This window comes from Brachypodium distachyon, chromosome 1 (assembly GCF_000005505.3).
Source record: "Brachypodium distachyon strain Bd21 chromosome 1, Brachypodium_distachyon_v3.0, whole genome shotgun sequence".
NCBI lineage: Eukaryota > Viridiplantae > Streptophyta > Magnoliopsida > Poales > Poaceae > Brachypodium > Brachypodium distachyon.
The window spans coordinates 66,255,837-66,279,963 of NC_016131.3; the positions used below are offsets into that span (position 1 = coordinate 66,255,837).

At 41.6% G+C, this 24,127-nt stretch overlaps 2 protein-coding genes across 3 annotated transcripts; both read left to right on the top strand.

The window, feature by feature from the left end:
- Positions 1–1,593: 1,593 nt before the first annotated feature.
- LOC100825140 (eukaryotic translation initiation factor NCBP) lies at positions 1,594–6,646 on the top strand. Its single transcript, XM_003558254.4, has 6 exons — positions 1,594–1,883; positions 2,005–2,097; positions 2,193–2,297; positions 2,393–2,470; positions 6,059–6,178; positions 6,292–6,646. The coding sequence occupies exons 1-6, from the start codon at positions 1,713–1,715 to the stop codon at positions 6,421–6,423; spliced, it is 699 nt and encodes a 232-aa protein (XP_003558302.1). The 5' UTR covers positions 1,594–1,712; the 3' UTR covers positions 6,424–6,646.
- A 1,319-nt stretch (positions 6,647–7,965) lies between these two features.
- On the top strand, positions 7,966–24,065 carry LOC100837229. 2 transcript variants are annotated; one of them, XM_003561747.4, is made up of 18 exons: positions 7,966–8,489; positions 10,192–10,255; positions 10,413–10,511; positions 10,982–11,178; positions 13,066–13,233; positions 13,378–13,632; positions 13,768–13,871; positions 14,094–14,151; positions 14,319–14,516; positions 15,003–15,062; positions 16,200–16,282; positions 16,836–17,110; positions 17,225–17,316; positions 17,402–17,531; positions 18,552–19,726; positions 19,819–20,105; positions 21,899–22,066; positions 22,614–24,065. In XM_003561747.4, the coding sequence occupies exons 1-18, from the start codon at positions 8,214–8,216 to the stop codon at positions 22,741–22,743; spliced, it is 3,819 nt and encodes a 1,272-aa protein (XP_003561795.1). In that variant the 5' UTR covers positions 7,966–8,213; the 3' UTR covers positions 22,744–24,065. The 2 variants fall into 2 exon arrangements, with proteins under 2 accessions (XP_003561795.1, XP_014751901.1); XM_014896415.2 differs by lacking the exon at positions 7,966–8,489 and having other exon boundaries at positions 10,196–10,255; positions 10,413–10,492.
- The last annotated feature ends 62 nt before the right edge of the window (positions 24,066–24,127 follow it).

Genomic DNA, 24,127 nt, shown 5'->3' on the forward strand with positions numbered 1-24,127 from the left:
GGCTTATAAGTAGTGTTTTTTTCGCGTGATTATTCGATGAACTTTTTTAGTCCTTTTTGTTACCATGAGTTAGTACACAATTGACCACCATAATATGTAAGAAATTACCATATGATGTTTTTATTGCTATTAAATTGATAATTTCTTATATCATTGGACGATAATTTTATTACTAATAAGGTGGCAATTCATACAATTGATGGTAATTTTATTATTAAGAGAGTGCAATTTCATATATTATTGGATGGTAATTTTAATGCAAGTTATCATCATATTTTGTATGAAGTTAACACGTGGTAACATATTGCTAACAAGATGGCAACTTCATATATTCGTGGGTGGTAACTTGTAAGGTGAAAAAACGTTTTTAAAACATACTAATATGGGATCTAGTTTCGAAGAACTCGTCGAGACAAAGCTAACCGTGAAAATGGATCGTAAATTGAGTAGATGGTTTAAGAGTTATAATATTTTGAAATTTAATTTTACAAAAGTTAGAATGCATGCAGACTCTACACAACATGCTCTTGATTTTGCCTGTGTACGTCGTCGTGAGGTCACAGGTGTTTGAGTGTTTTTGTCTTGGAGTGCAGGATGCATCGTGAACCGTACGCGTGTCCTTACTCTGGCGCGACCGGTCACGCCATAGCACGGTCCATAAAAAAAACCACGAAAGCATCATGGTTAAACCCAAAGTATTGATAAACTACGGTATTTTAGACTTCAGATACAAACACTACAGTTTTGACTAACCACATAACTGTTTGGCATGTTCAGTTTACCCCCTACCTCTCCACTGCCCTGCCGACCAAACTCAACAAGAAACTTGCAAGCCTAGCACTGGCAGCAATGGCAGCTAAGTAGACCTTCATCGTGATAAAGGCCGATGGCATCCAGAGGGGTCTCTGTTGACACCTCCTCCTTCTCCACATATCTTCGCTTGTTCTCCACATCTCTTCTCTTATTGTTCTCCACATCTCTCCACGTACGTGCAGCCATGAAGCTCCAGAACGTAGAGAAATCATTCGCTGAGCAGCAACATTTTGATATGTCATCCAAGCCATTCTTCAGCAGACTTGTTGAGTACATCGTCTCTGAGCGCTAGCTCGTTGGTCTGCCGCCTGCAATCTTCTAGGAAACAACGGCGGAGGCCCTCCTGCTCCATCCTGGAAAGACGCCGCGTCGGTTTCCGGCCAAGGTAGTGGCCCCTTCGGCGTGGCCCCATGGCCCAGCTAGCCACTAGAGGCCCGTCCTCCGCGCCCGCACACTGCCGCCTCCTACACCTCTGTGTGACGCCCCCTGTTCATAGTCCCACGGTGCTGGCACTGGAAAATTGGGAATAGAGAGAGAGGGAGAGATGAAGGGAGGGGGTCAGATCTCACCTTTTTTTTATCTCCTTTTGCTTTCTCCATCTCTGACGATTGAGACGACAGGTGGCGGGGGCATAAGATGCGACGAGTTGTTACAGCGAGCCAATTTTTGATGATTCGAGAGTTCAACCTAATCTTCTGTCAGAATTTATAATGAGTGAACGTTCGCTCGTTAGTCTTCCGGATATGCACCCCAAAAGGGCCAAACCAGGGTTAAAAAAAAATCCACCTCAAACCCTCGTCCCGACCTACGCGTCTCCTGCACCCTTCCGTGCCTGACTCTAGTCTCTGACCCATCTACATCCGGCCCAGCCGACCAAATCGCCGTTCAAGGGCGCGCCCATGGAGCCGGCGGTGGAGAGGAAGGCGGCCGAGCAGGAGGATCTGCTGCGGCCAGAGCACGCCCGGAGCGAGGACACGCCCGCCCCTGCCGTCGAGGAGGAGGACGAGGCGGAGGCGGAGGAGAACGAACGCCGCAACCGCGAGCTCAAGGCCGGCCTCCACCCCCTCAGGGTAAGACCCACCGCCGCTAGATCTAACTGTTATCCATTGCCCCCATCCCAAAAATGGTGAATCTTTGCATCTCAGAGAAGCTGGATGTAATAACCCGCGATCCTTTGCTGTGCCTTCGCAGCGCAAGCTCGTGCTCTGGTTCACGCGCCGGACCCCTGGGACGAGGTCGCAGTCGTACGAGGACAACATCAGGAAGATCGTCGATTTTAGCACCGTACGTGCCTCAGATATAGCAGATTGGTTTGAGGGGATTGATTTCCTCACTAGGTGTAGCTGATTGATTGTTGTTGCTGTTTGTATGGCTTGTAGGTCGAATCGTTCTGGGTTTGCTACTGCCACCTCTCGCGCCCGTCTGCCCTCCCGAGCCCCACGGACCTGCACCTTTTCAAAGACGGTATCCGACCACTCTGGGAGGTATTGCCCAGAACACGGTGTTGCCAGTCGTGGTTCTGTTTAGCAGTGTCATGTCCACGCATGTTTCCAGTGCTTAATGCGGTTTAATTGGGCAGGATCCTGCAAATCGGAATGGTGGCAAGTGGATCATACGGTTCAAGAAGGCTGTTTCTGGTCGTTTCTGGGAGGATTTGGTAAGTAAATGTATTTGTGCTTCTAGGAAATCATTGGGTTGTTAGAGGACATATCCTAACTTCTGTTGTTTCTTAACCCCTAAATTAGAAATTCCCTTGCTTGAACCTGTATATTCACATTTTATTACCAGTAGGCTGATGCCTACTTGGTTTATGTAATGCCCTATTTACTGTATTGGTTGTTCCATCATGGGATCGTCCAGTGATGCTTACTCTTTTCTTTGTGTTTGGTCTTCAACTGGCATTACGTCAATGTGGGATCCTGTGGTGATGGACCATCATTTCATTGCCCAAGCCAAACATGAACATTAGGTCTGGAGTTAGAACAGGATGGTCCTTTCTTTTATAGAGCTAAATTGGTTTGTCCTCACCATGCCGTATTGCCATTCCCCACGAGTCATGACCACAGTACGAAAAGACGACAAAGAGTTGGGCCATGACATAAAACTAGTGATCCACATATCCTTGTAAAAAGGCCATCTCTTAACCAAATGGCTCTTTGTAGTGTGTAGCCATACCAACACAAACCTGAGCCTTGAGGTAGTATCATTACAATATCATGTTGACCAACACAAACCTGTATGCGCTGAAGCAAGTGGTTCAGCATAGAAAGAAGTTCAGGCTGAAACTGTAATGGATTATCAGCCTTCCAAAATGGACAGTCTTGTAGTTACAGTTCCCCACTTCCCTATGCACGCATACCATATCTACATTTTACATAGTTCCACTGAGCCATTTGTCTTCAATCTTCATTAGCATTGTCATTATTTAGTTTAATGTTCTAATTATTTTTGCTACTATATCTTCTTTGCTTGAAGTTCCTTACCTCTTAACCCTTGATCTAGGGCATAAATTTGTCATATCATTTCGGAGTAAAGCTGCATATCAATGTTTATGAAATTAACATTGCAAGTGACCTTATGCATACCTCGCGGCAGTAAATATTCCGCGTCGCTAGTTCAAAATGGGTGCTGGGGGTTAAAAATGTGAAACAAGATACTCCTTCTCATTTTATAAGGCACGTCTCAAAAATCTAAAATTTTCAGTTCATGAGCCCATTTGCTTCAGGAATAAGCAAATATTAATTACAACAACAACAACTAAGCCTTTTCTCCCAAGCAAGTTGGGATAGGCTAGATATGAAACCCAAACAAAAATTTGTGGAAAAAAAAAGTAAAGACAAAAACGAAGAAAAAAAATTCAAGGTTCAGGCACATGGATTGCAGATTTCCATGCAGCCCTGTCGGAAGCCAGATCTCTGGACACATTCCAGTCTTTTAGGTCCCTTTTAACTGTCTCCACCCATGTTAACTTAGGTCGCCCTCTACCCCTCTTTGCATTACCAAAGCCCTTTAAAATCCCACTGTTAACTGGTGCTTCTGGTGGCCTCCGTTGGACATGACCAAACCACCTAAGTCTGTTTTGTACAAGTTTTTCTTCAATTGGTGCCACCCCTACCCTATCATGAATCACCTCGTTTCTGATCCGGTCTCTTCTTGTGTGACCACACATCCACCTTAGCATACGCATCTCTGCAACACTCATTTGTTGGATGTGTTGTCTTTTAGTGGGCCAACATTCTGCTCCATAAAGCATGGCAGGTCTGACGGGCATCCTATAGAACTTACCTTTTAGCTTTTGTGGGATCTTCTTGTCACACAGGACTCCAGATGCTTGCCGCCACTTCATCCACCCTGCCTTGATCCTGTGGCTAACATCCTCATCGATACCCCCATTGCTTTGCAGCATTGAACCCAAGTATTGAAAGGTGTCCCTCTTAGGCACTATTTGCCCTCCTAGACTAACCTCTCCGTCATTGCACCTAGAGCCACTAAAGTCGCACCACATATACTCGGTCTTAGTCCTACCGAGTTTAAACCCCTTGGATTTCAAGGTTTGTCTCCACAGCTCCAGCTTCCTACTGAGGCCCACCCTGCTCCCTTCTACTAGAACCACATCATCAGCAAAGAGCATACACCAGGGAATTACATCCACATTAATTTCTGTGTAATTTGATTCCTAATCCCTCCGTCTGCCTTTACGAGGCGTTTTATTTGAGCAGCAATGTCCACTTATACCAGGCGTCTTGGTCTTTGGGGTCCTGTAGCAGGCTGCCAGCGCTGTATCCATCTCAGTCGATTGGGCTGGGCAACAAAATCAAAGAAGCCAATGAACTGAATGCAAGTGGGCCCAAGCGCTGGGGAGTTTCATCCAAAAAGGAATGCCTGGTACCAGAGCAAATACAATCACGCCTGGTAAAGGCGGATGGAGGGAGTAATTTGAAACCAACCAATGCATGAAGGAAAATGGCGGACAATTATGCTGCATTAATACTTATTCTAGAACTTAACTAGGCAATTTTTGGTTATTTTGATTTTAGAGATAGGCCTAATAAACTGAATAGGAGAGAGTAGTACCTATGGCACCGTTAGTTTTCAAATGTTTGCCTGAACAGACTCTTCTTCTGATTTCTAATGTGCAGAGGTTTCTTTGTTCTGTATGCTTTATTTTAGAAATATCTAAGAGAATCATAGGATATGGGGATGACTTCAATAAGTTGTTGTTTACTCCACTCTTCATGCAAATATGCAATGCCTTATAGTATATACCTTTTCTTATCTAATTCTTGATTATACTTGTGGATACTGCACTGTTTCCATGTTCTGGGACGGAATATGAGGTTATTATTTTTAGATAGGAAGATGTGTATGTTGAGCTTGCAAATTAATGTAATGGAAATGGCACACCATGCTACCTTGTGATTTCGTAGGGCAACTTTGTGACTTAACTCTCATTCTGGCCTCCCACCCTGAGCCCTCGCCTCTAGCTTCTCTTGCATGCTCTGTTGCTAGTTGCTACTTGCAACGAGTAGGTTTTAGCTTCTTTTTTTTTCCCTTGCATGCTTGTCGAATGCTTGTCAATTGTCATTGATATCACAATCTCAATCACACCAAGCTCAGTTTTTCTTTGCTCATTCGCATTTCATTTCCTGACTTTGTCCAATGTCCTCTACCTCTCCACTTTCCTTGCCAGTCCTATGGTGTGGCTATTCGTTAGTCATGTTGTGGAATAGTTTCAATCCCATCAATAAAGGTTTTCTTAAGAATCATTGTGCATATTCAGTCATTCACGTTATTTGACACACTTAACTATTGTTTAAGTTAATGCCAAATTTCATAACACTTTAGCTCTAGAAACCCTTATTTATCTTCAATAGGATGTTTCATCCCGTGATCTGGACATGCGCTTTTTTATTGAATTTTATTTTGCGGTTTTGCCTTATCTGGAAGTCATTATTGGAATGATATAGCTTGCTAAAAGGTTGTTTCAAGGTTATAATGTGTGTCATTAGCCATAGCCATGTAAATTTACGAGGCAAGTGTGTTCTTGTACAGGGGAGGCTTGTTCCTCCATTAATGCTTTCGTTCAGTCTCTGCAGTCACAGTCATTCGGTTTCGTGACACCTGATTTCCAAAATGTGTTCTATGGATTGACTTTTATTTTACATTGAATCTTTTATTAAACAGGTTGTGCATTTGTATGAGGGTTTGAATTCTAATCCTTTTTGCCTATTGTTTTTATTTCCAGGTGCTGGTGCTAGTGGGTGATCAACTTGATTATAGTGATGATGTTTGTGGTGTGGTTCTCAGTTGCCGTTTCAATGAAGACATTCTAAGCGTCTGGAACCGAAATGCATCAGACCACCAGGTTTCTGACATCACTTGATGCTTCTACAACTGCCATGTTTGGACTATTGTTGTTCATTCATGTTTATTTCTTGCTGATCTGTGTTATTCACTCTGTGTTATTGTGCCTTGCAGGCGGTGATGACATTAAGAGATTCAATTAAGAGGCATCTAAAGCTGCCACACACCTATTTGATGGAGTACAAGCCACATGATGCTTCACTGCGAGACAACTCGTCGTACAGGAACACATGGTTGAGAGGGTGAACTCGATGTTATCGAAACTGGTTATAGCCTTTGTTCCGAACTAAATCCTTGTGGATTTGCAGTTCCAACTTTTCAGACCTGGCTGTTATGCATTACATATGCAGACTCTTTGTCATGCTAAGCATTATCCAGAATTTCAAATGCCTCAGTGTCAACTACTATATGTTATCTCGCTACTATGTTTCTATGCTCGACTGGTTTTAGCAAGTGTTTAGGTTTTCAATGGTTTCACTTGCTCTTCTAGATTTCTTCTGGTAAGCATCACAAAAACGAAATTCGGGGATGTATGAATTAGAGGGCTAACGATGTTAGCTTCCGCACGGTGGATTGATGCAATGATGCAAGTACCTGCTCATACGATTGGATGTTTCAGACGCTACCGGTTTTTGTTTTCAGCGGGCAAAAATCCAATCAAATTAGTGATGGAAGGTAAGGGTAGGCCAAGGCAAAATTGTTTGGGTGAAATGAGCCAGATGCCGCTTTGTAGGCTCGTTAGGGGGTACCATACTACCATCCATGGCAGGCCACCATATAACACTTAAATTACTGATGATGCACTCAGCCTGCTTCTCATAAAATCTGAATAGGGTATCAGTCTGCAGCGGCCGGAAAATTTAGGGTTTGCAAGACACAACATTGTAGTCGCTGCAGGAGATTTGTTGGTTCTCCTCGTCTCCGGTTGCCATCCTGACCCTACGAGGTGGGGGGAATCTCAAGTCCTCCTAGTCGTCTCAAGAAGTTCTTAGTTTCATAAATTGTATGCTCCTCGTCGATTATGCTTTGGTGGAGGGTCCAACGTCGTTGAGATTTGTTGGTTCTCCTCGTCTCCGGTCGCCATCCTGACCCTACAAGGTGGGGGCAATCTCAAGTCCTCCTAGTCGTCTCAAGAAGTTTTTAGTTTCATAAATTGTATGCTCCTTGTCGATTATGCTTTGGTGGAGGGTCTAACGTCGTTGAGAATAGAGTTACTCTTCTTTCTCTTTTGTGACGGTGTCACAGAGCCAAAGAGTTCTCTCGCCAGTGGGTTTGGTGTGTCGAATCTTGTAAAATTTGAGTTCGTGTCCTTGCAGCATCGTTTCATACGGATCCCATGAGTTTTTGCTAGTGTGTGTCGGTGCTTTTTATCGGGTATGATCTTATGTGGCTTTGGAGTCTTTTCCTGGTGTTCTAATGAAGATTTCGTGGTTCGAAGACCTGTACCTCTAGGGGATCACCCCCGCACCGAGTACGTTAAACGCTCGTGACTTCTTATCTTTTTGAATGTGCAACTCAAGTAGCTTTTTAAAACCTTCAAACGTAGTAAAGTTTATGCAGGAGTTCGATGGATTGCAATCTCTTTACTAAAGCCTTGACGTACTCGTGTTGCAAAGATTAATAATGCGAAGAATGTTTTAAAAAATTGCATGCATTCTTAGTTATATGAGTTATTTTGTAATTTTTTGAATTTATGATCCAAACCAAAATAGAGTTGCACGTGATAAAAAAAATGCACTATTCTCAGAGAGTATGCCTTTCCCCTGCCGGAGTGCCGGATCAAGCCATGAACAATCACTGTTCCCTTGTCCCCTGCGGAGAGAGTCGCCCTTCTCCTCTCGTACCGCGCCAAAGCCCACCTTTCTCCGTAGCGCCCGCCCAAATCTGACCCGCTCTCCCTTCGGCCGCGCGGGAAAAAGCGTGAAGCTAACCCAACCCCATCTCCCGCTCTCCAGTACTACCATTCGCAGCTCCAAACCCAAGCCGAAACCCTAGCTCCGATTTCCCATTTGATCTCGTCGCTCTCGCTCTTTCCGATGGGCGGATCTGCTGAGGCGGATCCTTCGCCCACGCCGTCCCCCTCCCCGGCGAAGCCGTCGCCTTCGCCTCCGTCGTCGGACGCGAAGCGGCTGAGGCGCTGTGTGCAGTCCAGGCTCTCGTTTGGGTCGGGCAAGTCAGGGGGCGGTGCCGGAGGAGGAGGGGTTGCTCTCCCTGCACCCGCCGCCACCTCGGCTGCTGGTAAGGAGACTGTGAAGGAGCCGGAGAAGGGTAAGAGGAGGGGAAGGCCGCGGAAGTCAGAGGCGGGCAGGAAGGTACATTGCTAGAATTTTCCGCGATTCAGTGTTGTTTGGTGTCCGCTCGGTTGCTGGACTTCTTTAATTAATCCGTTGCGTCGAATTGTTGTTTGTGCTTGCTTGCTTCCATGTTTATAATAATCTCCTCCTGATTTCCCTTTTATCGACTTTAACTAGGGTCGAATATTTACAACTTCTGCTCCTCTTCTGTTTGCTAGCGACGAATTAAGGATATAACCTCCATCTGCAATTCCTTCACTCCTGTTTCTCTGTGGCCATCTGACATATATATACATATAGTTTCTCTTGAGAAAACGGAAAGCTTGTGTCTTTGATGCAAATATTAGAAGGATAATATGTGCAAGTCCAGAGAAAGGCAGACACCCAAGATACAATGTTACCACATTTATACCAATGTGAATATTCTTGAATACACATAAATGATACGAATTTTGATTCAAATACCTACTCTTGTTTATATAACATGAGCATGACAGCAACTTTGTCATTCCTATCAATAGTAGCTAAATCTTACAGAACTAAAACTTCAAGTTTCATCACTTTGTTCTGAAACAAATTGGCTGTCATGAGGGATTTAAATCTACATCACTAAATGGGCTAGTCAGGGATATGGTTAGCCTTTCCCCAGTTGGTCAGTTGCATTTAGTGAACAGGTTGGCCTGAGGGTCAAATAACAGGTTTGATGTAACCTGGGGAGTATTTGGGCTGAGCCCAATCTTGAAGCACATCCATATTTGTGTTCAGCAAATATCAACTTGGTGTTCATGTTTCATTTGATCCTAGTTTTTCTTACAATTCGTTTTTCTTGGGATATTATTATTGAATAAAGTATCGTATCAATTCACCTAGGCACTGATAAGTTTTAACACTGTCCCTGCTTTTATCGATGATAAGTTACTGAAGTATTAAATACAGAACATGTGTTTGCCAACACAATCATGTCTTCCCTCTCGCATACTGTCCCCATACCTTGCTAATTTATGTGCTGGAAATTTGGTAACAAACATACCTGGAGCCTGGAGGGTTTTAATCTTAGGCTTTTAGCAGTGTCATCCCGTCATCATGCGGAAGTATTTTATATGGAGATGCCATCTTTCAGCATAAAATCAAACAGAAAAAAAGAGAGGCAAGGCGTGTCTACTTTTTTCTAGAGTAAAAATCGAAAGATCAAACCTTCAAGGAGCGAAGTAGTAATTGTCACTGATTAGTATGTCCGTGGTGATGTTTACTTGTTTCTGTAAAATTAAAAATAATATCTTGAAACAACCACATATAACCAAGCTGCATGAACTGAATGTGTTAATGTTCCCTTCTTACTTTTACCCAAGGAGCATATACCCTTTTAATCTCCAAAAGAGTAGGTTAGAAATGATACATTACAGGTTATCTTTGAATAAAGTGTCCATGCTATCCAAAATTATGTGAAGTAGATACATTAAATTGAATTTGAAAATGTGACAACCTGCCAGACAATTTTATTGTTCTTCAGGGTTCATTGCAGAAAGTGGCATGCACATGCTCCTCCTATTTACACTAATGGGTGATAGGGATGTTTTCACCTTTCGTGTACAGCAGAAATTTTAGATCAATCTGCTGATTCAATTTCTATGCTATGAATTTGATGAATAAGTACCGTATGTTGTTTTATTGTCTTTGCTGTTATGCAAAATACCGATATCTATACTCAACCTTTATGTAGCAATCTTCAAACAAAGAGACCGCGGGGTTGGATCCAGGTAGCAAGGATGAAGTTATTTTAATCGGTATGTCAATGTTCTTGCTATTTCTTGAACTGTATTCACTGGCCCAATTACATTCTTTTTTCTTTTCTTTACTTATTTGCTGCATTGTGAATGAGAACTGATGAATACTATCGTGCTGGAAATTTCAACTCTGGATGTTTATGTTGTTGGATTTCAGATGAGAGCCCTCAGAAAAAGCAACGGAAAGGTAGAAATCAAGATGCAGCACGGAAGTTGCCTAACAGAAAGTGCTGCAAGGTATTGAAACCTACTGATGGTTAGTTCTCTCCGCCCTAACAGTTCGTTCAAAACTTGAAATCTTACGGAATACTTCTACCATTTTGTATCAAACTATTGTTGTGTAGTTTATCTGAAAAAGTACCCTATCATGTTGACTTTTAACTCCGTACCTGGTCTTCTAATGTTTGACATATGACATTTCTAGGGGAAAATGATTCCACCTACATTTAGTGTAAAAGAGGGAAAAATTACATGTTAAATCAGATAATATTTCAATTATCCGTTATATATAGGATAGGAGTTTTCAATAGGTCACCGCCACATAAGACATATTAATCATTAGCTTAAATATATTGCTGTCATGCAGATTAAGAACTCCGTGCCATGGTTACTCATTTGCACCTGTATCGTCCGTAACAAGTTAGCTGGATATTTATCTACTTGTGTTTTTATGTATTTATCGGTTAACTTCAGCAGACATGAACAGTTTAGTTTTTGTACATGAAGGTCATGAAATCTGTCAGCAACTGCATAGCTGTCAGACTGAAGCTGTCTTACCTGAAGCATCACCTGTATCAGTTGATATAGATTTGATCAGTGTGCCTTCTGAAGCAAGACAAGCTATTGGCAGCAATGTATTAGACAATGAAGATAAGTCGCAGGTGATAGTTGACCTAAGGTCAGAGGCGAAGATAGCTGCACAGGTACACTCAGCAACATTGTCTGCATAACTGAGATATGCCGTGTGCTTATTGTCTTGGAAGCGTGCGTGCTGCCCCTCAAATTTATTGTGAGGTCATGTTTACAATTTTTTGAACGCCACCTTATCATGCCTGTAAACACTCATACATAAGACGTTACTCATTCAGCCTACCAGATACTCGCCTTTTACGAATTGGTAGTGGCTGCATTGGTTGGCTGAATATTGTGTACTCGCTGAATCGCTGATGACTTGGTGTCATTGTACCGGTTCAGATCTGTAGCCCCTTAGAACAAAAAGTTTACATCTGTAGACTGTAGATCCTGGTTTACCAACTTCACACTAACAATGGGGGTAAACATTCCTTTATTAGTTTTATTTCCATAGGTTCTAAAACAGCTCTCACTCTATTCGTTCTTTCAAGTAATTCATCAACTTTATCTGTCAAGCTCATTGGTCTCGGTCTTGCCGCCAGCTGGCATCTCCAAAGCAGCGACATGTGTGTACATTGAGGAAGGCATATGATAGAGATGAGTTAGGTTCCTAACTATTTGGATACGGGTAGCATCCCTTATGGATACAACTAGTAATAGTTGTAGCAGGATGTGCACGTGGTGTACCTGGACAAGGAAACCCGGAATATTTGGAAAGGTCTTAGGTCTTAATTGTCTTTGCCATGTCTTGAGTTTCAATTGAGTTCTGAATTATGGATCCAGTTGGTGTCCTCTATAAAGCACTAGTGCGTAACAATTTTAATCAATCAATAAACAGAAGTTCTGTATGCCTCAGAGCCTCTCTTCCACGTCAGGGACAAGCCCTGTCGCCGAACAGTAAAGGGTGAGTGCCCTATTCCTGGTCTTCGGACCCTTATCCTTCCAATTTACCCAGTTCTGGACCAAGGTGAATCACATTATCATTGGCCTTTTTAATAGAATTCTCAGCTTGCATACGTTGATAGCAGGATGTGGTACCAACGTCCCTCAACTTATTAGTAGCTCCTTACACAATTTTTTCTAAGCTAGCTGGGAGGGATGGGGGCATAGAAGAGCTAGGGGACTTTATTGATTCATATTTTGTTTGATTAAGATACATTGCAGCCTTTTTTATAGGGATAACTTGACTTCACCGCTAATAATCAAATAATCTCTAATTTATGGAAACAAACTAGCCAAAGATAGCATCCATAGTAGTCAAATTAATCTAATCCCTAGTTAAGGAAACTAAACATGCTTGAACAGTAACATCGCACATAACGTTTGTAGATGTTAGATAATACTCCCTCCGTCCCATATTAAGTGTCGCAACTTTGTCTAGATACACATGTATAAAAAGTGTGTAGATACATGCGTATTTAGACATAGTTGCGACACTTAATATGGGACGGAGGAAGTAGAATAAAGCAATAAAGCACCAGGGTCCTCCCTCGCTATCTGCTGTAAGAGAACAAAAGCAAGATCTTCTGTACTTGCACAATTTAATGTTGCCACTGAAGCTCATTAGAAGCCAAAAAAAGGAGCATCTCTCTGGTAGAGACCTTAATTGTGCTGTTTATTTCCGAGTAGTAATCCAAGCAGTATAGCCATGGCCTCATTTGCACGACCTTAAAAAACATACAAATTTTATTATTTAAGAATTGGTATCTTTAATTGTCAAGGAGTACTGCTATGCATGTCATACCGTTATCTCATGTTTGGGTGATCCTTCTCATCACTCTCAAATGTTTGATCTAGGTCTTTTATCTTAGTATATGTCTGTCACCATGCAAGTGTTCTGGTCTGGCTCTGGCTCCAATGTTTGAGGGAAAAAAGGATTTATGTTATGCACTTTTTTTAGTTAATTTCATGTTATCCTGTTGTTTTCTGAAAAAAATATTTTCTGATTTCATTGACAGGAAATTCGGATGTTATCATCTGGAAAGAAAATACATCCATTTTTTGCTTCTCGGAAAGTAAACAAAGATGCTGACCAGGATGTTTCCAATATCGAGGATACTGACTCCCTTTGTGCTATTGAGAGGGACCCGCTATTCTGGCCTGTTCATGTGGTGTACCAATTGGAGGTGGGAGCATATGTTCCATACATCTAGTTTTAGAATGTATCTCATAGTTTGTGGTCTACTTTGAGCAGGATTATTCAATGTAATTTAACTGTACTGTTTATTATTATTATTATTTTTGACAGGTTGCTCTTTCTTATTTTGCAGGCTAGTATGCCAATTCACTGGCATAAATGTCTAATTACGGAGGAATCTTTTCTTGACACTAGTGCTGCTGATACACTTCAAAACTCTGTGTCATTCTGTGAGGGCTTTGTGAAACCTTTGACAATAGAGTCTAATTGCAAGAGGATCCATCCATACAAGTTGGTCGAGCAGAATGTTGCAGATAATACAGCTTCAAGAATGGATTTGCCCAGCTTTTCTAACGTTCAAAGTGAAAGCAAGCTTTCTTCTTTGAATGTATAAGCTTCTGTTTCGTCTTTTACAAAGCATTCAGACGAGCTTTATTTGTGCTTCTAAGTAATTATAGCCAGTGATTTTTTTTGTTCCAACCGCACAGTAATCTATATTTGTTCTCAACCATTTGCACTCCAGATCCATTTTGACGACGAAAGCTTGTTGGCATACGATGCCAGTCACCATTTTGGCAAACACCCGGAAAGGATACTGCAAGGATGTTCAGAAGTCCTCCAGAAATGGTAAACCAGCACTACATATACTATTTGCCTAGATGTGTGTAAGACTGTTGACTATACACCACGTCATCATTCCATGTTAGCGTACTTAACTATTCATTGGAATCATCCCTCTTGGAGCTTTGGTTGGCTATCATGTTGCTTTTGAAGAACTGTGTTGAAGAAAAAAGAGACGCTTTTAACTACCGTCTTATATCTTTTATAATGTAATATTTGCTGTTACAGCTGTCAGCCGGCTTATGACCTGTGGACTGACAAGTACCGGCCTGAAACTGCTGTGCAGGTGAACATGATAATTTATTTTCATATTGGCAATTATGCATTTCGTCATTTCTTTTACGTGATTAGCCTTTTTGGTCAACATGCCTTCTTTTAGTAATAAAACAAATAAAAAACATTCAGATGTGCTTATATTTGTTCTGGGATTTCCACTCTATCTTCGTCCAATAGGTTTGTGGAAATATGGAGCATGTAAAGTTTCTCAGTGAATGGCTCAAAGGGTGGGATGAAAAGGGCCACAAGAACAAACAAAATGGAGTTACTAATGGGAGCATCAATGATGGCTATTGTCAAGATGAATCTGACACAGATTGTTCAGAAGAGGCTTCTGATTTTGAAAATGTGCTTTTAATTACTGGACCAGTTGGGGTGAGTGCCATGTTCAAGAGTACCTATTATTATCATTATGCGATGCTTGTAACGTGCATTTCAGCAATCCACAATCTGCACTTTATTTTGAAGCTGCTCAGTATATTTATATTTACCCCCCCCCCCACCCCCCCCACCCATCCAAAAGAAAAGGAATATAATTACGTACCCTTGGCACTGACAGTATAAAGATTGTCATTTGTTACGGCATGGAATCTTAGTAATTTGCATAGTTTGTATTCATTTAACTGGGTACAGACTACAGAGGCCTTCTCTCTAACATAAAGATTGCAGTCTTATGATGCCCCTTATATGGTTCAAGTTATACTTTTCTATGGTAGTAGCCACCTGAAGTTGCCTATTACTATCAGGAATGAGTTCTGTTGAGGCAAAACAATTGGAACGATAGATATATTTGCTTTTGTATGCCTATATATACAGACAAGCAGCCTAGATCTACTCTGATCTCTTTGTTCTTACTCCCAGTGTGGAAAATCAGCCGCAGTTTTTGCATGTGCAAGAGAACAAGGGTTCAATGTAATTGAGGTATTTTCTACAGTTCCATTTTTTATGTACCCTGCAAGGCTTCGCATTTCCATATTGTTAGTACCATTTATGTGTTAAGACAATTCTTATATTCAGCTTGATGGCACCTTGCAGCCCCTGCTTTGTTTTCTGCTTGGTTTTCTAGTGTCTGACGATAATAACCAAACTGTTCTGAACCATAGGAGCTTCAAGCGGTGTACCAGGCTCCAGTGACCAGCCACCAATATTGTTGCGTGCCCTGCTTTGGGCCAGTCTTTGTCTAAACTGTGGTGCTTCACCATTAGATTAGCTGAATCCATTCCAGATGCTTGCTATGAGGTGTCTCCTAGCTTGATTGCACGGGTCGTCTCATATTTATGATAGATGTTATCATAACCTCTTTCTGCATTCAAACTGTTTTGTTGTATGGCTCAGTCGTGCGTAAACTAGTCTGGCATTTCCCAGCTGCTTGTTATTAGGTGGCATTTACCTTGCTCGAGTTCCATACCGTTGACAAACAAGATGATAATCATCTGTACGCATACCCAATCTTCGCTGTCTGGGAACCACCGACTAAACTCTAAGATGCTCACAGCATGCTTACTAGATCGACTTCTTTAATACTCGGAAAAGAAAGATGAAAGTTTTGCATTTGGTGTCTTATTCAGTGGTTTTTGTTGGTCCAATCCAAGCTACATATGACAAAAGTACCAAGGGTTCATACTGCTATATAATTTTTCTGTCTCCTGTACTGTGTTTGGGTTTCAAAAATGTTGGAGTTAGTATCAGGATTCAATAGAGTATTAGGGTTCATCAGGAGTCAGAGTCATAGTGTAATGAAGGCCCGTGTTCTTGTTCGGCTCTAAGTCTTGGACTGTGTACAAAGGGTGTAGCGGTCCTGACTCCTGAGGGACAACACACAGTTTTCCTAAATGATTCCACATAAGTGTATTATAATCTTGTTCTTATTCCAACTACACATGACGTTATGAATACAGTAGCAGACAAGAGTTGGCATGCAGTCATTCCAGAGAACCAGGACATGGGCATGCATAAGTTTTACCTACCATGCCAAGTTTGTGGTGCTTCAGCAATTTTTGTTTTTGGACACAACTATGTGTCCTTTACTTTTTTTCTGAAAGTGTGTGAATTTTGTAGGTAAATACATCCGATACAAGAAATGGAGCATATGTAAAGCAAAAGTTTGAGGAAGCAACTAAATCGCACGGGCTTGAAAAATGGTTTGTCTAATTTCTTCTCCATGTTCTCACTTTTCCTGTTTATGATGAGTAATAGTTAGTCTTCGCATTCCTTTTTACTCTCTACTCTCTTCATGCTGCATCTTAGTTGATGGGGTAAACGCTCCACACAAAGAGGGTTGACTCTGATGGCCTGAAGTGGCGGGACCTTAGGAGAAAATGAGACCATATGCCTGGCCGACTTCTTTGTTCCTTATTGCTTAAGAGATAATTCAGTCTGCCTTACCTCTTATGTACAGAGAGGCCCTAACAATATAGTATCAGGATTATATTGTGATCTAATGCATCAAATTTTATCTGGGCTAAACAAAATGCAACTTCACTGACCCCTCAATGTACTATGGAGTAACAACCAAATTTGCTGTTTTAGGAATTAGTGTATTGGAGCACATGAAAATAGCAATATAAAATTGCTTACATTAATGTGAAGTTCTGCTCATTATTTTTTGGCAACTTCCAAGTTGACATGTAGTTGAATGCAGTTTAAATGCCAAGTTGCTTACATACATCAATCATCTTTTTGTCTCCCATACAGGTCACAAGAGGAGGTCACCACTCCACCGAGAAACGATTCTTTAGATCCCACTTCTGGGATACCTGATAGAACTGAATATAATCAGTCAATTTCTTGCTCTGTAAAATGCTACTCGAGTTCTAAGTCGAGTGATGAAGCCCCCAAACAAGTCATGAACAAGACACTCATCCTATTTGAGGATGTGGATACTGTTTTTGATGAGGACCGCGGATTTATTTCAACCATACTTAAGATCGCAGAGACTACAAAATGGCCAATTATATTGACTAGCAACAGTGAGCCTTTTCTGCCTTTAGTCTTTTGCATATCTCTATTGATCTTTATAGTTCCATTTGATTTTATATGCTAAAGCTCTTGTTATTTTGTTGCACTTTCCTTGATTCTTGAAGAGAAGGATCCATCTTTGCCTCATCTCTTGGATCAGCTAGTTTTGGATTTCAAATACCCATCATCTGGGGAGCTACTTTCACATGTTGGCATGGTACTGAGCTATGTCTTGGATGAAATCACTGAAAACTTATGTCACTTACGTTGGTGAAAGCTGACTGTATCCTCACTTTATGCAGATCTGTAAATCTGAGGGGGTGAACGTCACTGCTTCTCAATTGAAGTATATTATCAACGCTTGTTTAGGAGATATTAGGAGGACAACATTGCTTTTGCAGTTTTGGTATCAAGGCAAACATCAATACACAGGTTGGGTATTCGGAGGGAGAACCCTTTTTAACTCTGCATTGTGTACTTGTGCTGGCCAATTACTTACAAAATTTAAATCTAAGTGATGTTCTTTAGCTTGAAATTCTTTCTTCTTCACTTATTGGCTTGAAGTGTCTTGCTGACTGCATGATTAGGTTATCAAGATAGAATATATTTGTTTGTGTAATTTTTTGTGATCACTGTTGGACTAGCTGTGATGGGCATGGACTATTAGGCAATCCACATCATTTAGTTGGAACTTTGAGGCTTATCTCTTAATCTGGTTGGCTGCATGCATATCAAATAATTTGTTAGTGAATCATGTTAGCTACGTTGTTGTCAAATCACCCATCTACATAAGGATGTTATTTTATCTATTGTAGATTAAGCAAAGAAATAAGCATCTAGTTTTCCTCTCTTCCAAATCAGGCCTTAGAGCCTTGGTGGACGGCATCCATGAAGAGTCCATGGCTCGCCGATCAAGGAAGAGCAGTAGAGCACCTTACCCTCAGTCATCAGACCTGTAACACCAGTTGAGTCTGAATCTATGATAAAGAGACATTTGCATAAGCCTAATCTAGTGACAAACAGATGGCTTATTTTCATGCTTAACTGCCAACCTTGAGCTACCTTACATAAAGAAGCTGAAGTCAGCGCAACTTTAATGGCTTTCACAAGAAACCTGATAGCTTTAAGGGTTTATGCAATATGTTAAGATTACTGAGGTCATGTGCTATATGTTAGGGTTGCTTCATTCACAGACAGATTTCTCCTATTTATTCCAGGAATTTCCTTTTCTTCTTTCATTCTTTTGGTGAAAGATGTGGCGTTGTTTTGGTCATTGCTATCATTAAAACATCATGCACCCATGCTGTGAGAAAAGCTGTTCAAGATCTTTTTTATGTGATGTCTCTAACTAATTGGTAGTTTAGCTTCAAACATTTTCCATTTAATGTTGCGTTCAATCTACAACTGCGGAGCATATCACTTTAGCTATTCTAATTTACTTCCTGTTTTCAGAGAGGTCAAACAAATGCTTGTCTGGTCCTTTCTCGCTTGACTTGGATGCAATACATTCTACTGTGCCAAGAATGTTGCCTTGGGACTTTCCCTGTAAATTATCAGAGACAGTGTGCATGGAGATAGAAAAAAACATCCTTTTAGCTGATGAAAAGAAAAGGCAGTTGGAAGCATCAGAGTTTGAGGCCCTAGAGTTACAAATAATAGCACCTTTAACCAGGGGAAGAAGTGCAGTTAAAACAAGAAAGATAAAGAAATCCAAGTTAGGGCATGGTCATTCTACTGAATGTAATGATATTTCACCTTGTAAGAATGACCTTGATGATTTTGATGATGCTCCAGATACCTCTCGTCCGTCTGATCAGGAAAGAGTGAGAAATAAGCATGGTGTAGTGCTATTATCTGAGTCTGATGATGATCAAGCTGATGGGTATACTGCCAAAGATGCCAGATTTACTGTTCCTGAAGGTGGTTTGCTCCCACAATCTTCAGAAGTGCCCCATATATATGGGCAAGGAATCTCGAATCAGTTTTGTTTTCCGAGCGAATCAAGGGAGACTTTTGAAATAGCTAATTCTCTCCAAAACCAGTTTGAAAGCAACATGGCTGGGTCCATTTCTCAAATATGTGATACTTTTATGTCACAGGGTGTGTCATGTGTGCCTGAATCATCCCTCATGATTGAGGGTGTATCTGCATCTGTCAGCAGCGATGATCTTTTATCAAGTATGGTGTCCAATGGTCTGTCTACCTTCCATAACGACGGTATTGGCATTACGCCTATAAAGGCACTAGAAGACACTGACAATGCGAAGGATCTAATTGCTGAATCTCAAAAATGCGTGGAAGATGTGGTTGGTGAGACATGTGAGGCTTATGCGGAATCATTTGGCAGGAATGAACAAACAAGTTGTTCAACTGCAGGGTATCAGCTGATGGATGAATGTAGTCAAGCTGAAAGCATTTGGTTGCTTTCTGGCAAAAAAACTAATGACTGCTGTAATGTTGAGTGCGTACAGGATACTTGGAATAGGCTACGACGTTGCTGTCCTGTACTTCCTCGTGAGACTAACCACAACAGAGCAGTTTCTGGAGCTTTGAAACTTGCTTCCAGCGTGTCTGATTTAATATCGGAGTCAGATCTTATGCTCACCGGCTGCTACCCTCTTACTAATGTCAGTACACTTTATTTTTTGGTTGCTTCCTGATTCATGTTTGTGTAATATGGTCTTGAACTCTCGACGAAATTGCTTATAAATTTGTGCAGGACTTATTGGATCCATCTTCAACTCCATGTGCTGAGCCAGATGGCTTCTCCTGGTATGACAAGCAGCTTGAGATGGGATCTGTCTATACCCAGCACGCGCTTTGCGTTTTCTCTAGGGACTCGCAAGACACAGATGATGGTTTCATTGATTTGTCACAAGAGTTGTTGCTTGCCGGTACAACTGCCACATCTCTTGGTAAGCTTGTTAGTTCAGGAATCAGCACCAGTGATGGATATGGGAACATTTCCCACATGAAAAATCCAACAAGCTGTATTTCTAAGGGGAGGTAAGTATTGTATTTCCCTAGCACATTTGTTGCTTATATACTTTAGTAACATATCATGGGCTTTTCATCCTTGCTGGTTCACAGCTCAGTTTTGATTTTTTTTAATGCATTTAATTTAGTGTAAATTTCAGAAAACCTTGGGCTATGGTCCTAGTGGCACACAATGCTGTGTTGTAGGGTCATATGGTTTCGATAAAAAAAAAAGGGTTAATTGGATCTATGCCACTCTCTATTCCACCGGTTGGAGATATGCCATTACAAAAACTGGACTTGGAGAAATGCCACTCTAACTTTCTTATACCTCTGTTCATGCTATTTTGTCCAATACCAGCACGTATATTGTCTAAATACATATAGACATAGCTCTATACGAACAATTTTTCAAACAGTTTTATTTCTCTTATTCCCCACGCGTTTCTCATATCCTGTCCCCAACGGTGGACTCATATTACAGTTTTTTTATTTTCTGTAATTGTTATAGATTTTTCTGAGAAGATTAAATTTTGGGCCAAATTTGAATTTTTTGAACCTTTATGGTGCTTGGAAGACTCGAACGTACTGCTGAACGTTGTAAATAAAGATATTATGGTAAATACTGTTGTACATGCTGAAATATATGTATTTTATGAACACTTATTGGTCTTAAGTGGGCAGAATGGCATTGATAGAGGTATAAGAAAGTTACAGTGGCATTTCTCCAAGTCAAGTTTTTGTAATGGCATTCTCCAACCGGTGGAATAGAGAGTGGCATAGATCCAATTAACCCTAAAAAAAAACATACCCATTCCGCCTGGGCCGGTTATATTTCAGTCCCACCTGCAACGTGACCTCTGTACTACTGGCCAATCGACCTTAACATGCTGAGTTGGATCAGCAAGGGAATTGGCAGGAACCAAGCTTAGTTTGACCAAAATTAACCCTACCATTTTTTGACCATTACAACAAAAATTGGCTTTGTTGGATGGTTGCCAAATATTGGCAAACCAGTGATGCACGACCAATTTTAGTTCATTTTTCTTGTCAACGTAGGCCAAATCGTGGTAACCAAAACCGAAGTTAAAATATTGGCTAGCCAAATATTTGGTGAGGTAGGTTTGGGGCTAAAACCAAACACACCGCAAGAACAACACTGCCTACCAAACTGTAGGTGTGGAGAAATTGAACGTCTGTTAGGTAGATTATTTTAGTGGTCATATGTCATGATAGTAAACATTTCAGTCATATCCGTGATAATATATTGTCTCATAGACACATTTGCTAAACGTCTTACTCAATATAACTTCCTAAATGGGCATAAGTAATGCACATTCGATTTGGAAATGCTAATGAGATTTTGGTTGATGGCATATGCATATCTTGTAAGGCTTGTCATTGAACCAATATGGTACATTATACGCCAATGGGTATTAGGTCGCATGGTACTTCCATCTGATGTGATTTTCACCATAACTGAAATGCTTTGTATCTTTACTGCAACTTAAACATGGTTGCAAGAATTCACTGGTTCAGCAATTTATTAGTATTGGATTCATATGAATTGTATTTAACTTAGTAAAATATTATCTGGTTAAATGAACCTTTTCCAAGGTTAGCAAATTGAATTTGTTTGTTATACCCATGTATCAATGGAATATCCATTTTGAGGCACTGAACACGCACTGCTCGGTAAGCTCTGGTGGCAAGTTCTCACTGATATTAAACTGTTGATAATATCTGAATTACTGTAGATATATTCTATTGGTGGTACTACCATTGACTATTGTCTTGATTAGTTGTTGCAATGTTTTGTGCAGGGACCAACTGGTTCATCTTTCTGAAGTTCTGCTTCCAGTAGTTCCTTCCAAGCTATCTCAGTCACTGAGAGGACCTGCTTTTGTTGATTATTTGTCTTCGATGTGTCAGATTTCACAGCTAGAAAACTTGCGACTTTCTGAAAATCAAACCGTAAACAAGCAAAGAAGGTAATCCTTGTCTTTCAGATGCTGTACATATCTTTCTTTTTTGGTCAAAGTAATCTAACAACGGGCCCAAACAGCGCCAATAGAATTTGTCTAAAAATACCATAGCACCTTAGGTGGTTATAGTTTACATTTTGGTATTCCATATTTACATCATGTAGAATCTTTGAAATGATTTTACTATTTTTGCCTCAATCTGGTTAGATGGCTTCAAAGTTGGATGTCTTGTTCGAACCAACAAGATTCTCTCTAAATACTCTGAAATAGAGTGTAATTCATAGAGTTCAACTGAGTCGTCAAGATATGAATTGTGGCACAGTGCCATGCAGTGGAGTTTATAGCGAACTTCGTATTTCCAAAATTGTGTGTTTCATTTGGTCTTTGGAAGTATTAATGTATTAGTGCGAATCCATGGTGCACCCTTTTTGTCCATATTACGAAAAGTGTGCTATGTTATCCCTTAAGCTAACTGTTAGCGTGAACATCATGCGAACCTATGAAGCAAGTTACACCCCATCACGGATCCACTGGTGCTATTTGTGTTTTGTAGGTGTCGTCAGTCAAGACATTACTTGAGTTCTGGCGCACTTTCGCTGTCACCTGAAGACGTGGAATTACTAGCACAAAGCGGCTGTTTCGGTGAAAGACACGAGAAGCTTATAGAAAAAGCGATTGCCTAGGAGTATATAGACAAGTTAATAATCTGGTTCGGATAGAAGCGGCAGTGGGTTTAGAGAGGCGGAGATGACCCATTTTTACATTCACAATTCATGATCCGTAGCCCGTTGGTGGCTCTGATTCGAATTGGGCAGAGCTGGTATATTCAGTGTATTCCTGTGTAATGTAGGTGCATGTTGTCATCCTAATCTATAGTATCATGTTAGCTGATAATTCTAAGTTTCTACCCAACTTAGAGCAGCTTGTCCATATGCCTGTGTATATGCGATATAGACGATATCAGGTAAAAAAGCCTCTCCACCAGCTCGTCCATGTGCTCGTCTAAAAGGAGACATCGTCCAAACGAAGCTACACGACGTCCACAAATCGACTATGGAGCGACGACGTCCAAATCGCCAGCACTCGCTCCCGCCACCATCGCGAAACTTCCCGCCCCAACCGTCCAGCGGAGGTCACCCGCACTGCCGAGGAGAGGTCGCCGTCGACTCGCTTCCGCCGTCCGTCGCGAGGTAAATTTTTTCCTCCATTCGTTGTTGTCTGACGAGGGGACGGGAGGGGCGTCGCTGGATCCGCCGCCGTGAGACGAGGGGAGGGACGCCGCTGGATCCGCCGCCTCGCCACCGTCGGAGAAGGGAGGGGCGCCGCTGGATCTGTGCATCCGAGGGGCGTTGTCGCTGGATTCGGCGCCGTCCCTGGATTTGCCGCCCCGCCTCGCTGGATTCGCCGCCGATGGGGGAGATGGAGGGGAGGGGCGTTGCTGGCTGCTGCTGCTGTACGTGGGGAGGAAGAAGGGGGGTGCCGCCATTGGGGAGAAGGAGGGGCGCTGCTGGCTGCTGGCTGCTGTTCGTGGGGAGGAAGATGGAGAGGAGGGGTGCTGCTCTGGCTGCTGTTTGTGGGAGGAAGATGGAGAGGAGGGGCACTGCTAGGTGCTGCTGTATCATTAGAAAGTGATGGTTGCAAATTATCATTAGAAACCGTGTGGTCACAGAAGTTAGAGAAAGATGAGATCAAAGAGGCAACGAAGACTGCTCGCTACGCAAGAGCATTTGAATTGCAAGAGAGGCAAATTGCATTGCAAGAGGGGGAGGAGGCACGAAAACGACTTGAATTGGAAGATAAAATCATGTCCATGGACACTAGTGCTATGAGTGCTGTACAAGAACAATTCTACGAGGACAAGCAGGAGGAGATCATTGCTCGACACTACAACCCAGCAGGTTAACTTTGTTGTCAATTAGTACATTTGTTAAGTGAACCTTTAGTCCTGTGTACTGAACCATTTGATATTTGAACCATGTGCCTTCTGAACCATTTGATGTTTGAACTATGTGTCTTCTGAACCATTTGATATTGAAAAACATTGCATTATGCCATAGTACATGATAA